The following is a 13,122-nucleotide window of genomic DNA, read 5'->3' on the forward strand; positions in this document are numbered from 1 at the left end:
TATAAGTAAATTATTTTTAAAACTTTCAGGGCCCTGCCATGTAAAACTTAAGTCCTTTATGGAGAGAGGGCCATCTCCTGTTAGCTCCCAAGGGTCTTTCTCACTCTGCCCACTACAAGCTTGTGTTCTGGTCCAAAGGAAGGGAGAGCCAGGTGGGTACCTGGGAGTGTAGTCTGTTGTGTATATGAAATCTGGACACACACAACGCACGTGTTCCCCTGCATTCTTTGCCCACTTCATGGAATCACTGGCAAGTCTGTTTGCTTGTACGGTCACGTCCTAGGGACTTTCAAGGCCGGTCACCTGACAGCTGACAATCTCTCCCCTGTATTTTCCTCTTGGTAAACACAAAGGCCGTCCCTTCCTTGAATGTGTCTAGAACTCATTCTGAATGAGGCCAGTTGACGATGAATCTCTCCACAGCGTGATGTCGCTGTGCGAAAATGTAAAACATCTTTCTCCGTTTACTGCAGGAAACTCACCATCTACTTAAGGAAGTTTTATCACATCTCTCATTCAGTTACTGTTTCCTACATTTCAAATAAACTGCTGTCTGTACCGCTATGCTCAGCCCCGTACCCCCCATAAAATTCTGAGCATCTTTCTGACTTCCACCAGATGTCGACTGGTAGATGTCACGAACACAGGGCCAGTTTTAAATAGGAGTTTTCTGAAACTATTAACGAAAGAGAAGCACTTAATTCATTATGTCAACCATACCTCTCCCCGCCACTTATTTCCAGGGTTCCTATAGGCGTAGCTAGAAACCAGTGAGTTTTACATGAGAGCTCTATTTTATGTATGCTTGTTAATTTCAGGCGGTCGGTTTCACTTCATCAAGATTTTAGCTGGAGGTTAATGCAGTTAAGTAAGATTAATCTTGCTCTCTTGTTTTTGTCCTCAGATGGTAAACTCTATTGTTCAAACAGAGATGCTTCAAATGTCATTTGAGAGCGTTCTTTAAAAGCTGCAGGCTCACATTTATTCTCATTTTTATCTTGTAGTTCACTTGACTTTAGAATATCTCTTCTATTTTCCCAACATGGTAATTATTTATGGAGATTGTTGAAAGCTCTGGGGTTCTGACAGACCTCTTTGAGAGCTGCACTGTTTGTTTGTATGGCCCCCGAATTCAGGCCTTGTTTTGGAACAGTCATTCTCATGGAGATCCGCTTTGTGCTACCGAATGTTGCTGTTCTGAATCCTCTCCCAATCTCGCCATCTTTTTAACCTTTTCTCCCAAGCTGGTTCAGATGCTGTTATTTGCTGTTCTTGTGTGTGGAGTGGGGGGAGAGGTCTAATGATCCTTTCTAAATCACTGGCAATGATTTCCTAAAGCTGCCTCTGGAAGGCAGGAAGGCACACTTAACCTGTATTGTGCTCGGGCAAAATGAGTTCCAGCTTACGTCGGAGGTTTTTGCCGACCTGATGGGGTTGCTCTGTGAAGGTCCTTGTTTGTGTTCCTGGGTGTTGATAAGAAAATTAGTAAGAAAACTCCACTTAGAAACCAAAAGGCAGAAATGAGCTTTTCTGTTGTCTCCTTTTTCTCATCCAGGGGAGAGACCATTCTAACACGGATGCCGTCCAGACAGTGCCTCTCAGAAAGGGAACCTAAAGACACGTTTCCATCATACCCCGGTGCCCTGTGACAGCCGTCAGCAGTCCCCTCATGGATGCCCCAACAGCCTCCCAACAGTGACCCTGGCCACCCCGCGGAAGAACAGCTGGAGGACTGCCGATCGGACCCCTCCAGTCCTGGAGCCACTGTGCTGGAGTGGAGTCTGAAGAGAGATGCCTCTCCGTGTTAAATGTTTAAAAATAAATGAAGATGCTATACTCTAGAATGACATGTAGATCTTCTATGTGCATATATGTGCTCATCGACCATAGTCCCATATTTTTCTTAAAATAGACAGTGATATTGGCAGGCACAGTAGGAGCACAAGGCATCTATATTGTTCAAGACAAGTTTGAGACACTGGAAAAAAGATTCTTGTGTGTATTGGACAGAGTGAAGAAGCTAAGCACTGTAATAGAAACCGCCGACGTTCAGAAGGACTGTCGGGGTGATGTCAGAACAAGCAGAGGTGGAGTTGAGGTTGGCAAAGTGTTAATACTATGGCCTCTCCTTGTCTTAGTGGGTATTTAAAATAGTAAATGAAGAGAGGCAGGAGGTGGCCTTCAGGTGCTGTGGAAACCAGGCGTGATGGAGTAGGGGCCTCGACAAGACCCTCACTGTTCAAAGGTTCAGTCGCACCACCCCCAGGGGCTGTGTGCATTCCCCACGTGCTTGCTCCTGCTTTCCACCACTTGTACTCAGTGAGTCCGGCCGAGGAAACACGTCCGTGGGAATGCTTATATTCTGCTTCAGAAGAGAGAGCTAGTTGAACACTAAGAAAAGCAGGCTTCTTTGTTTATTCTCAGGACCTTTTTGTAACAGGGCTACATTCTGCAAACTGCTCACAAAGGAAGACTGCCTGTCTTAACAAATTCTCTAGCCACTGACCCCTCCCGATCTGGACCTGTTTTCGGAATGGCAGGAGAATCCCTGAGCAGATTGGGGACCCTCGATCACCAGGTGCTGGGGCCCTGGAATTTCGTCCTCCCTCCCTGCCCTGCCTACCCCGTTCCGTCTGTCCCTGCACCACCCCAGCGAGTAGGTGTCTTTTCTTCTTGGGCCTGGGGACCTCCACAGGACGAGGACCTGCGTTCCCAGCATGTGGGGGTCCCCAGGCCCGTGGTGGGGGTGGCTTTATATACCTCTTCCTCAGTCACGCAAATGCAAGTTTTTGTGGTGGGGGTTAAGGCCTGTGACAAAGGATCTTAAACCTTGCGGTGTATGCAGTGAACGTTGTATTCCACAGATATAAATATTTTCTTTTCCTATTACCGTGACACTGTGTGTGATGGTAATATTTCTGAGAGTTTCAGATTTTTGCACATATGATTTTATGCATTATCAAAAGTTACTGCTGCCTTGAATGAAAATGTTCTGTGAAATTTTTTGCAAAAGCTTTACTAGGTTTTTTTTAATTGTGAAATTTTGTAAAGGCAGGAAATGGATTAAAAACGAGCATGCTAAATATATTTTTCAAAAAAGCAATAATTTTACATGTACAGAAATTATCCTAACCTTTAATACTGGTGAGAGCGACCGTTTACTTAATACAGTAATGGATTAGTGCAGTTTTTGTAGAAAATGGGCTTCTGATACAAAGACTTGTTTAAACACACACACACACACACACACACACACACACACACACACACACTCCCCAAAGTGTGGTTTTCTTGTTCTAATGATTTGTTGAATTATTATTATATTATTATTATTATTGTTGTTGTTATTAGTTGATGTTTGGTTCTGGATTCTACTTGTTACTGAGTTTAAATTACTTGACGGTTCAGGTTACTTTGCAGCATTTGCAAACAATGCAATGTAACTGGCTAGCTTATACACACACAGGTATATATACATATATTGACATGATATATGTGTATATATATATACTTTTTTTACTTATTTTTTCCTGATACTCTTACACCAGATGTGTACCAGAATTATCTGTTGTGTTGGTGTCGTTAGGAATGTCTGTGCAGATACTATAAAGCGGCTGTAATTGACTGTTCTGTAAAGTTATTTTGAGCAAAGATACATTACAGAGATACATTCCTTTGTTCACCTTAGAAATCAAAATGCCTTTCTGTTGATTTATGTTGGATCATTTCAATAGTTTCCCCAAAGTGATAATTTCTGCGTTTTCTGGCTTTTATTTTCTTGGTTGAAAGTGAATGGTGACAGTTCAGGAATGCACAGGGGCTAGTGATTCAGTCCTGTCTGTTTCTCTGTGTTTTAGTTATTAAAAGAAATTCTGTACCCAAAGTGACACGGAGGTGTCGTGTCCATTTTTATGTCTCAGCAGTGGCACGCGGGAGCCCAGCAGGCATTCTGAGCTGGGCGTGTCCTCGGGGAGACCTCTTCCCAGGGAGCCTGGTGGAGAAAAGGGGTCGTTCCTGGGGTCCGGTGGGCAGAGCGTGCAACTCGAGTCAGTTTAAACGTTCGTGTGCTGCACAGAGCACAGAAATAAGATTTTCACTTGATTACACAGACGGGAGGGGACCCCCCGAGAATGCTGTCGTCCGAGACAAGCTGTGTTCGGGCCTGATGTCGGTTCCTTTCTTCCACTGAGATCATCAGTATTGTATCGGTTTGTTAATGCGTTTATGTCAGTTCGACCATAGTATTTAATATGATTTGTGTTTTCTTATTTATTTAGCCAATATGTTTTGATTCGCTCTTTTTCGGATGATAATTTCCGCGTGATCTCTCCTGTAAGTCACCTTCTGACTGTTACAAACTTTCTACTACCTCTGCCAGTCTGCTGTTTCCTTGTTTCTTAACAGCATTTTTACAGTGTTGGCGTCTAATGTAACTTAGACAATAAAGGGTTTGGTTGTCTACACCGCGGCTTCTCCGTGTGTCTCCCCCGCCCCCGCCTGCTCTCCGACTGCCCCTGGCGCGGCTCTGCTGGTCTGGCTCCCCTGCTCGCCCTCTCCTCCTCCCCGCTCTCGTCTCTTACTCGTTGTTGAATTTCAAATAACACGCAAATAATGAGCTTATAGAAATCTTTCAGGTTATTCACTCATATTCCTTAATTTGAAGAATGAACATTTAAATTCTCTGAAAAGTCATCTTCTCTGGGAAATCATCAGCTGTTCTGTCACTTTTCTGCCTGGTCCCGGGAAGGTCTTCTGGCAATCTCAGATGGATAAATTTCACCTTGGTCCAAACGCAGCACAAACTTTCAAGCCAAGTGGACTTTGCCTTTTTGGTTTGGAAAAGTATTAAATGCTTTAACAGGTCTCCCCAATATTTACTTATTTATTTTTTAAACCAAGAAAGACACTGGTTTCCTGAAAAGAAGCTGCTCTAGGAAATTGACCTGGGAATTACACATGGCCACTTGGTAAGATACGAGAACGCTGATTTTGCCCAGTATGTCAAGAGCCGTCTTCACATTTGGCCCCTCTGTCACGTTGCATAAGGTTATGTAAACATCTGTATAAAGGCCCAGGCACACACAGATGTAAAACTCAGCACTTTGTTAGGATGTCGTGGTGGACACAGCGAGTAGCAGGTTTCGCCTCTCGGTTCCTTTCCAGGAGGCTGGCCCCAGGAGCTTCACGTGCTTTCCCCCAGGAGATAGCCTGTGGCTCCTGGGATGAGCGTCTTCTGGATCACAGAGGATGACCTAAGTTGTCAGTCCGTGCCTGAAAAACAGTACACCTCCTGGGTTTTCATAGCCCGACTCTCTTTACCAATATTCCTTCTTTAAAACAAGACAAATAACCACCCCAAACCCCGAGAGCTTTCCATAATGTGCAAGAAAGAAGAACCGCATTTCTAAACTTTACCTTTCCACTCTCAAATGTCTGCGTGTCGGAGGTAGTGGCTGTTGATTTACTGCGTTTAAATTTGGTGAGCTCTAATAGCAGAACAGTTTGTTCACTCGGCAAAAGACAAGAAAAATCATCCCAGGCCAGGATTCCAGTGATGGTGTAGGCGTCCCGAGCCCCATAGCATGCCCGTGGGAAGTGACCGGGGGAAAATGTTCATTCTTCATCAACTTTGCTAATTATACTTTGAGGCAGTAAAATGCAAAAGACCATAGAATTTGTATTTCTTTTTTTAAACACAATTTATAACATTATATTTTGTACTCTTTATATTAGAATTTGTAACTAGATTGATGTATTTAACTCTATTTCTGAAAAAATAATGTTTCAGTTGTGTGATAAAAATATTTAGATAAAACATATTCATTCTATTGGAATTTGAAATCAATAAAAACATCTTGGAGTTCTTGAGATTTGTAAGACTTTTTCCCCTATTTCAGGAGGTGGCTCAAGCCCTTTGACAGCCTGTCTCCATCTGTGGTTTTTTATTTTTGTTGGCCGAACAGAAACCAAAAGGCAAGTGCTCTTTATTTATACAAGGGGGAGAGTTTTAGAATGATTCACAAGATAGTTTCATCTGAAAAGATGCCAAGATGGCCACAGTGTTTTTTCCGAATCTTCTGTGGACTCCAGGACATACACTGTTTTTTGGAGGGTGACTATGTATTTCTCATTCCCCCCCCCCCCCCCCCCCAGTACATCTCTATTTCCCACATCAAATACACACACTGTTCTTATACTTGTGGTATGAGCCACACAGGACATACGGGAATGGACGCAGAAGAGATCCTGACTCAGATGAAATAATTGTATCGAAAACTTGGGGGCGCAGAGAGGCTGGTACTGTGGGTTGCTATGGTTTACCGAGTAGACAGCAAACATATACTTGAGGCCCTCAGATGCACGAACCGAATTTAAACTTAAAAAGAAAATGTGTTTTAAAGTCAAAAGATAGAACTATGTCTCAGTTGGCAGAACGAGGTAAGTACTTGAACGGGGCTCTCAAATTGTGCCGGGGTGGAAACTAGAGGGCCGGGCAGTCAGGCGGTGGGTTGTCCAGGCCTGTGCCTGAGTCTGTCCAGCAGGGTCACTGATGGCATGGTAAGTCCCTCCCATCCGTCCTCTCTGATGAGGACCCCGATTTGAGTAGTTTTCCGAAAGGCCTTTAGAATTTGTAGACAGAACCAGACCTCGTCGTAGGTGAGGTGTATGACTCAGTTTATTGAGATCCTCTCTCCTCTTGGGTGGTGAGTTCACACGAGAAGGGAGCCGACTCTAAATGAGGAAGCGGCAACACCAGCCTGTTTAACAGGTAGCTGACAGTTAACTGAAAAGCTGACAGGGCGTGTGGTGTGACAGAACAGTCCCCAGCCCAAATACCTACGTGTCACCTGATGTGGGGAGTTCCTTTCAGGTAACGTGGGCATATGACCTTCCCATGTCCAGACCCCAGGCAGGCATTTCCCCAGTCCTCGGGTCTTGTACAAGGCGCTGAGCCCCTTCTCCAAGAAAACAGCTTTCATTTTCTGTCCACCTACCAGTCAGCGAATGGCGTGATGTTCTGCCCCGGTCCAGAGGTCCTCCTTAGCTATCGAGAATTAGACGGAAGGTGGCCATCGAACATTCGCCATGTCTGTAAATTGCCATATATACTGGGTGCCAGGACTGGGCATGGCTGTGCCGCTCACACACTGTAAGATCCTTATATAAAACCTGAAAATGAATCACTCCATTTATAACAGCACCTTGTTTCCCCTTCGTTTTCTTTCTGTTTGGAAACAACAGTGATGCGTTTCTAATCTGTGCTATTTGTGTTCTCAATCCTACCTTTTTTAAAAGGTGAGTTGTTATTCAAGAGATTAGCAAAATTATTGAGAGAAAATGTGAAATGCCCTGGTCATTGGCTGTGTGACAAGTTTGTGGAATGTCTGGTTTCCTCGCTGCCAGCTGATGCAGGACGCCACCGCAGGGCTTCAGGGCTGGGGCGGTCCTGCGGGAACCTGGACGCACAGGTTGTCACACAGGCCTCCATCAGTTCCCTTTCTGGGAAGAGGAAGGATAGTAAAATGAAAATGGCAATGAGAATGCTCCCTTCTTTTTTTTTTTTTCCCCTCAACTGAAGAAGATACTGTGGAAGGTTGCATTTCAAGCCCTCTCGTGATGGGATGTTAGGTCTGCTAAGGGAAGAGAACTGGAGTAAACCTTTAACTCGGTTGGCAACGGTTCCAACTTTTAAAGGGCAAGAGGACTCTCGCCTTTTCTGTACCCAGAGGAGTCAATAGAAGAATATTCAGTCAGGAAACGTCATTCCCGCTTGGCTGAGCTTCCCCAGTCTCCTTGTGTCATGTTCCAGTTCTGGAGATTTATGGGACACGGTAACAGGAATGAAAAGGGGGGTTTCTTTTAGAGAAGAAAGGCTTCACACAAGACAGGTGAGCAGCTGTGAGGTATCTGGAGGTCTACCTTGAGAAATAGCGAGTCATAGCTTCTGGGTGCTTTGCACTGCAGAACTGTGGCTAGCGGTGGAAGGTGCACGCTGACTTTGGCTTAACGCACAGAATTCCCTGAGGCTCAGGCCGTTCAACAATAGCACGAGCTGCCTCTTGATCTGGCAGGTCTCTGGCCCTGGAGAGGTCCAGCAGAGCTTGACGTCCATTTTTGAGGAGATCAGTATAAGGGTCCTTGCACAGAGCAGTAAGTTGGAACCAGATGAACACGCAAGTCTCCTCTGATAAAAGATTTCCAGCATCTTTGTAGAAATTGTACAGAAAGTTTTTGATGTTATAAACTCGTCCGGCAAACTCTGTGTGCTTGCCGTGGCTAAGTACAGCCCCAGATGCTGGGACAGAAAGTTGAACAAAATGGAACCCGCTCTTGGTGCTCCCACACGGGACGAGGAAGGCAGACATCCATGTGAGTTCTGATTCAGATAGACGTGGGCCACAGGGACGTGGATGGAACAGGGATGGGGTGCACTTAGGGAGAGATGTCAAGGATCTGATGAAATCAACCAGAGACCCACGTGTCACCAGGGCCAGGTGTCACCCGCATGAAATTTTTAAAACTATTTTATAAAATGGTTGGGGTAATTACTTGGAATTGAACCAAAATTTGCATCTGATGACAAACCGAGTTGACTCAGATAATCTATAAGAAGATGTTGATATGGGAGAGAAAAGTGACATGTGAATTTCAGTGAGGAAAAGCCTAAGGAAATATATTTTGGGAAATACCCCACAGTACATTTAGAGCATATTTTGAATTGTCAAATCTGACAGAGGCAAGGGACCGAGATCATTGTCAATTATTCCTTGATGACATTAACTTGAAGTGAGGCTTCAGGCAGAGAGAGATCAACAACGTGTGTATCAGCGGGCAAGATCCTGTGACAAAAAACAGCATCAACAAAATAGCCTGCCGTGATATGGGGGTGGCGCGCCTCTGAGCCCGAGTTACTGTGTGAGTCTGTCATCATTAAAGTTCAAAGAACTAGAGACAAGCCAACAGTGGGCGAGCCAGTGGTCAGGGGGAAGCCTGAAGATGAGACCAAAGGTGAGCCCTTTTAGTTAAGAAAGACAGAGGCCAGGAAGGACCTGGGTCAGACGGTTTCATGCAGTGAGTTGTCTCAGGGTAGAACCGGGTGACACACCTTTCAGTAAATTCAGAACAACAACAACAAAAAGCTCATGTTTAAAAGGACCGCCTGTGTGCCAGAGACTGAGGTAGGTGTTCTCATCTGTTACCCCATTCCAGCCTCACAGCGCCCTGCAAAGTCGGCATTCACTCCATTTTACAGGGGAAAAACAGGTCAGCGAAGGGTGCCTTACCAAAGCAACATAGCCAGTAACTTGTGGACACAACCAGGGGTCTAGGTTGGTGGGGCTTGCAAATCCCAAACGCCAGATTGCGCTGTTCTGCCCTGATGCCGTGCAAGCAGGGTAGTAAAAATGATGATGCTTATGGGACATGTTGCCACTTTCCAAAGCACCTGGACATCCATTGTCCTGTGGCTCACCACAGCGACCCTGCCAGGGAACGGATGTGGGTACTACCGCCCACATTCAAGAGATGGGTAGAGGACCATCACTGGATCAGAAAGGACATTTTGGAGTTGTGAGCTCTTGTTTCAGAGGGATCAGAGCTGCTCTGGTTGGCCTGATGTAAGTTAGGGACTAAGAGGCATAGGGATAAACACACTGGTTGGGATTTCTGAAGACCTGGTGCGATTCCAGTGTGTCATGTACCGAGTGTTCGTGTCCATCAGCCAGTTCCTCCCAGATTCAGTCTTTTCTTCTCTGTTGGTTCTTTCCCTCGTGCTTGAGACATCCTCTTCCCCAAACCACCACCAAATAAAAAACCTTCCTTTGGTTGGCCCTCTGATCCCTGTCCATCTACTGTGTGCTGTCGTTTCCTTAAAAGTCAGTCTTCTGAAGAAGCCGTCCACCGTCGCGTTACCCCTCCCCATTCCAGCTTTGAAGACCACCCCCCGCTTCAGTGAAATGTCTCATGCCGAGGTTGTCAGGGACCTCTTAGTTGAATATCGTGATTATTTTATTCTACATTTTATTCTAACTTTTCTGTGGGAAATTACACACACACACACACACACGTGTTCTTCATCATCCAGATTCAACAGTTACGTTTTGCCAAATTTCATTGCTACCTTTTAACTTGTTGTTACGGTGTTTTGACTTGGAAGATTTTGAGTAATGTCCAGACATCATGACGTTCCAACCGTAAATACCTCCATGTGTGTCTCCCAGTGACACCTTCTTTAAAAACATAATAACAGCAATGTTGCATTCCTTCTATTTCTTGATCCTTCAATGGAATTTCTTCTCCAACCTCCCTCCTCACTTGACTTTCCATCGCCAGCCCGCCCGGTCTTCAGTTTCATTCTCCCTTCCACGTCGCTTTCCCTCTGTCCACTAAAGGTTGGGATACAGGTCATCTCCCTCCGCAGCAAGTCTGAGCCCCACGCTCTGGGACCACAACCACGCTCAGCTCAGCCCTGAGCTCTGGACGGGTCATTGGAAATGGTGTCCGAGACCCTTAGATGTAGCGAATCTTCTCTCCAGTCCTGCTCCAGTGATGCCTCTCAGCAAATGGCATAACCAGCTACTCACTGGGTCACCCAGGGTGAAATCCACGGGCTCATCCTGACTTCTCCCTCCCTCTGCATCACGTAGCTGTCCATTCTGTGGGTCGGAATCTGGCTCTCCCCTCCACCCACTGCCCCAGCCTTGGTCTCCCTCTTCTTTGAGCCCTGAGGGTGACCACCTCTCTCTGCCTGGGACTACATCCCCTCCAATTCACTTTCTCTGCATGGACACCACTGGAATTTTCTGGAACACGTTAGATCTTTCCATTCCCTTGTTGAAATCTTTAGTAATTTTCCATTACCTTTAGAAAAATGCTGAACTTCTTCCTGTGCCGTGTGAATCATCATCACAAGACACTCAACAACGTGCATTTCTTGAAGGTGCGTGGCTCCTGCCTCCTTTCTATGCCTTCTTTCCTCCAAAACTCCAGGCAAGGAGATGCCGCCTCCCCCACCTTTGCTGGCCCCCTCTCTTCCTGCAGCCCAGTCCCCTCCCAGGCTGGGCACATGCCTCTCCTCCGGGTTCCGCCCCCCGCATACTAGGTATCCCAGTGGTAGCTCTTATCACAGTATTTGGGAGTAAACAGCAAACCCTCTGCTTCTGCCTCTGGCTCTGAGCTGTCTGAAAGAAGACATTGCATTTCACTTCCATGGGCTGCTTTCAAGCCAGGTGGTTTCCTAAATGAACAGGTGACAGTCAGTGCCTCAGTCTCCACAGCCATATAGAGCCATCTCTGTCCCATCTCCCTGCCAGTGTTACTGTGGCAAACGGCATTATGGGCGGCATTTTGCAAACTTCAATGTTATATATAACCAGTAAGTTAGAATTACTTGCAAGAAACTTGCTTGAGTTACAATGTTTTTTCGAGAACCGTAAGTTGTCATTAAATAGCACTGTCTCTGTGCACCAGATTTTTCTTTTTTAATAGTATTGCATTTACAAATCAGGAAATTTCCATCGCTCATTTCCCACACTAGAAGCGAGTCATTTGGTCCTGTTCAATAAGTTTTTTTGGAGCAGCCAAAGATAGTTGGATTCTTTTCTCTATCCACAAAAGTGGAGGTTTCAGGTAGACCAAAAAAGCAAGCTGATGGCACTCTTAGTGAAATATAATGGTGTTTTATTAGTAGTATTAATTAGTAATTATTAAAGAAGAGCTTTTGCGCTGTCCATGGACAGGACGCTTCGTAAAGCCAAGGGAATGACCTCGGATGCTTCTGCCCTCTGGCCTGCTTTCAGATGTGCCTGCTGGAGACATTGTTTCAGCTCTTCACAGGCTCGTTAGAGGGAACACGTTAACTAACTTCTAAGCCTTCATTATAGTAAGTTATCTAACTCTTGCTGGGGCTTGTAAGTTAACTCAGTTGCTTCAGATGTCCTGGTCATTCTGAAGTGGAGGCTCCAAAAACAAAGGCTTTGGCTCTTGTCTTGGAAGGGGAGAGTGCGGCAGTTCCAGCAGAGACCCAAGAGGAGTTCAGGGGGCCCTCCACTCCTCGCTGTAGGGGGTCAGGGCGGATTTTCTGCACACGCCTCTGCTCAGTGGTGGGTGCTGGACCGAGCAATAGATTTGGGGCAGGAAAGCATGGAGAGTGCCTGGCATAGGCTGCCAGGTGGGCAGGTGGACGGGCGGCTTTCGGGGACTCTGTGCATGCCTCTGGAAGGTTTTAGTGCCCGCCCTAGGAGATGGCCCTGTTCTGCGGTCCCCATGACATGTGTGAGCAATTCCCCAGTGTGCAGAGTGTGGGCATGGAGGTGTGAGAGGGCAGGGCGGGCAGCTCCAGAAACCTGCTGCTTCCTGCTAACTTCCTAAAGAATAAAACTGGCTCCTGTCCCACAGTCGTCTTTGTAGCCTGAAGTCAAGTAGATGCCTGGGATTCATTAACACACACAGGCCAGGACAGCGCTCCTCAGGGCCTACTGTGATGCTGGGGCTGGCCTTGTGAGGCGGGCGCCACCTGTGTGGCCTGATTCATGCCGGGTGCTGGGGAGGCAGCGCGCACAGTGTGGCGAGCCCACTCGTAAACCATCCCCTCGGATCCCCGTGTCTTTTTCGCTTTCTGGACGCCTCCACTGGGTTTTCACATAGCCCTGTGGCAGGCTGACATATCGATGAGCCATGTAACATTTGATCCAGGATCATCGTCCATAAGTTTAAGATGAACGACTGTAGACAGAAAGTGAACTGTTGTTTAAGGAAATATCTAAAAGCCACACACCTCTTATGGATACACATTAAGGTTTTGGTTAGGGATTTGCCTTAAGCTAGTTTTCAAATCAGACAGTTACAAAATTTGAAGGTTTGAAAACCCCTTGGAGACCATGTCGTCCAAGATCCCATTTCTACACACAGACACCGAGGTCCAGTGGCTCGCCCACGTCTCGCCTGGACTTGTGATCATCCACGGCTTTATTGTATTTTTATAATATCTGTCGACTGAAAAATAATCCATAACCAATCTATAAATGAAAATTTGGGAGAGTTTATTCTGAGCTGAAATCTGAGGACCATGGCCAGGGGCCTTTCTTCCCGAAGGAAGAAAGGGCACCAAAGAAGTGAGGTGCA

The 13,122-nt window shown here is 46.1% G+C and overlaps 1 protein-coding gene across 2 annotated transcripts in view; it reads left to right on the forward strand.

The window, feature by feature from the left end:
* ZNF516 (zinc finger protein 516) overlaps positions 1-5,855 on the forward strand; it is a 123,376-nt gene extending 117,521 nt beyond the window's left edge. For both annotated transcript variants that reach the window (XM_046671392.1, XM_046671393.1), the window contains exon 7: positions 1,556-5,855. In XM_046671392.1, the coding sequence (XP_046527348.1) occupies positions 1,556-1,615 (60 nt within the window). In that variant the 3' untranslated portion in view covers positions 1,616-5,855. The remainder of the gene's footprint in view (positions 1-1,555) is intronic.
* The last annotated feature ends 7,267 nt before the right edge of the window (positions 5,856-13,122 follow it).

The sequence above is a fragment of the Equus quagga genome, chromosome 9, assembly GCF_021613505.1.
Source record: "Equus quagga isolate Etosha38 chromosome 9, UCLA_HA_Equagga_1.0, whole genome shotgun sequence".
Taxonomy (NCBI): Eukaryota; Metazoa; Chordata; class Mammalia; order Perissodactyla; family Equidae; genus Equus; species Equus quagga.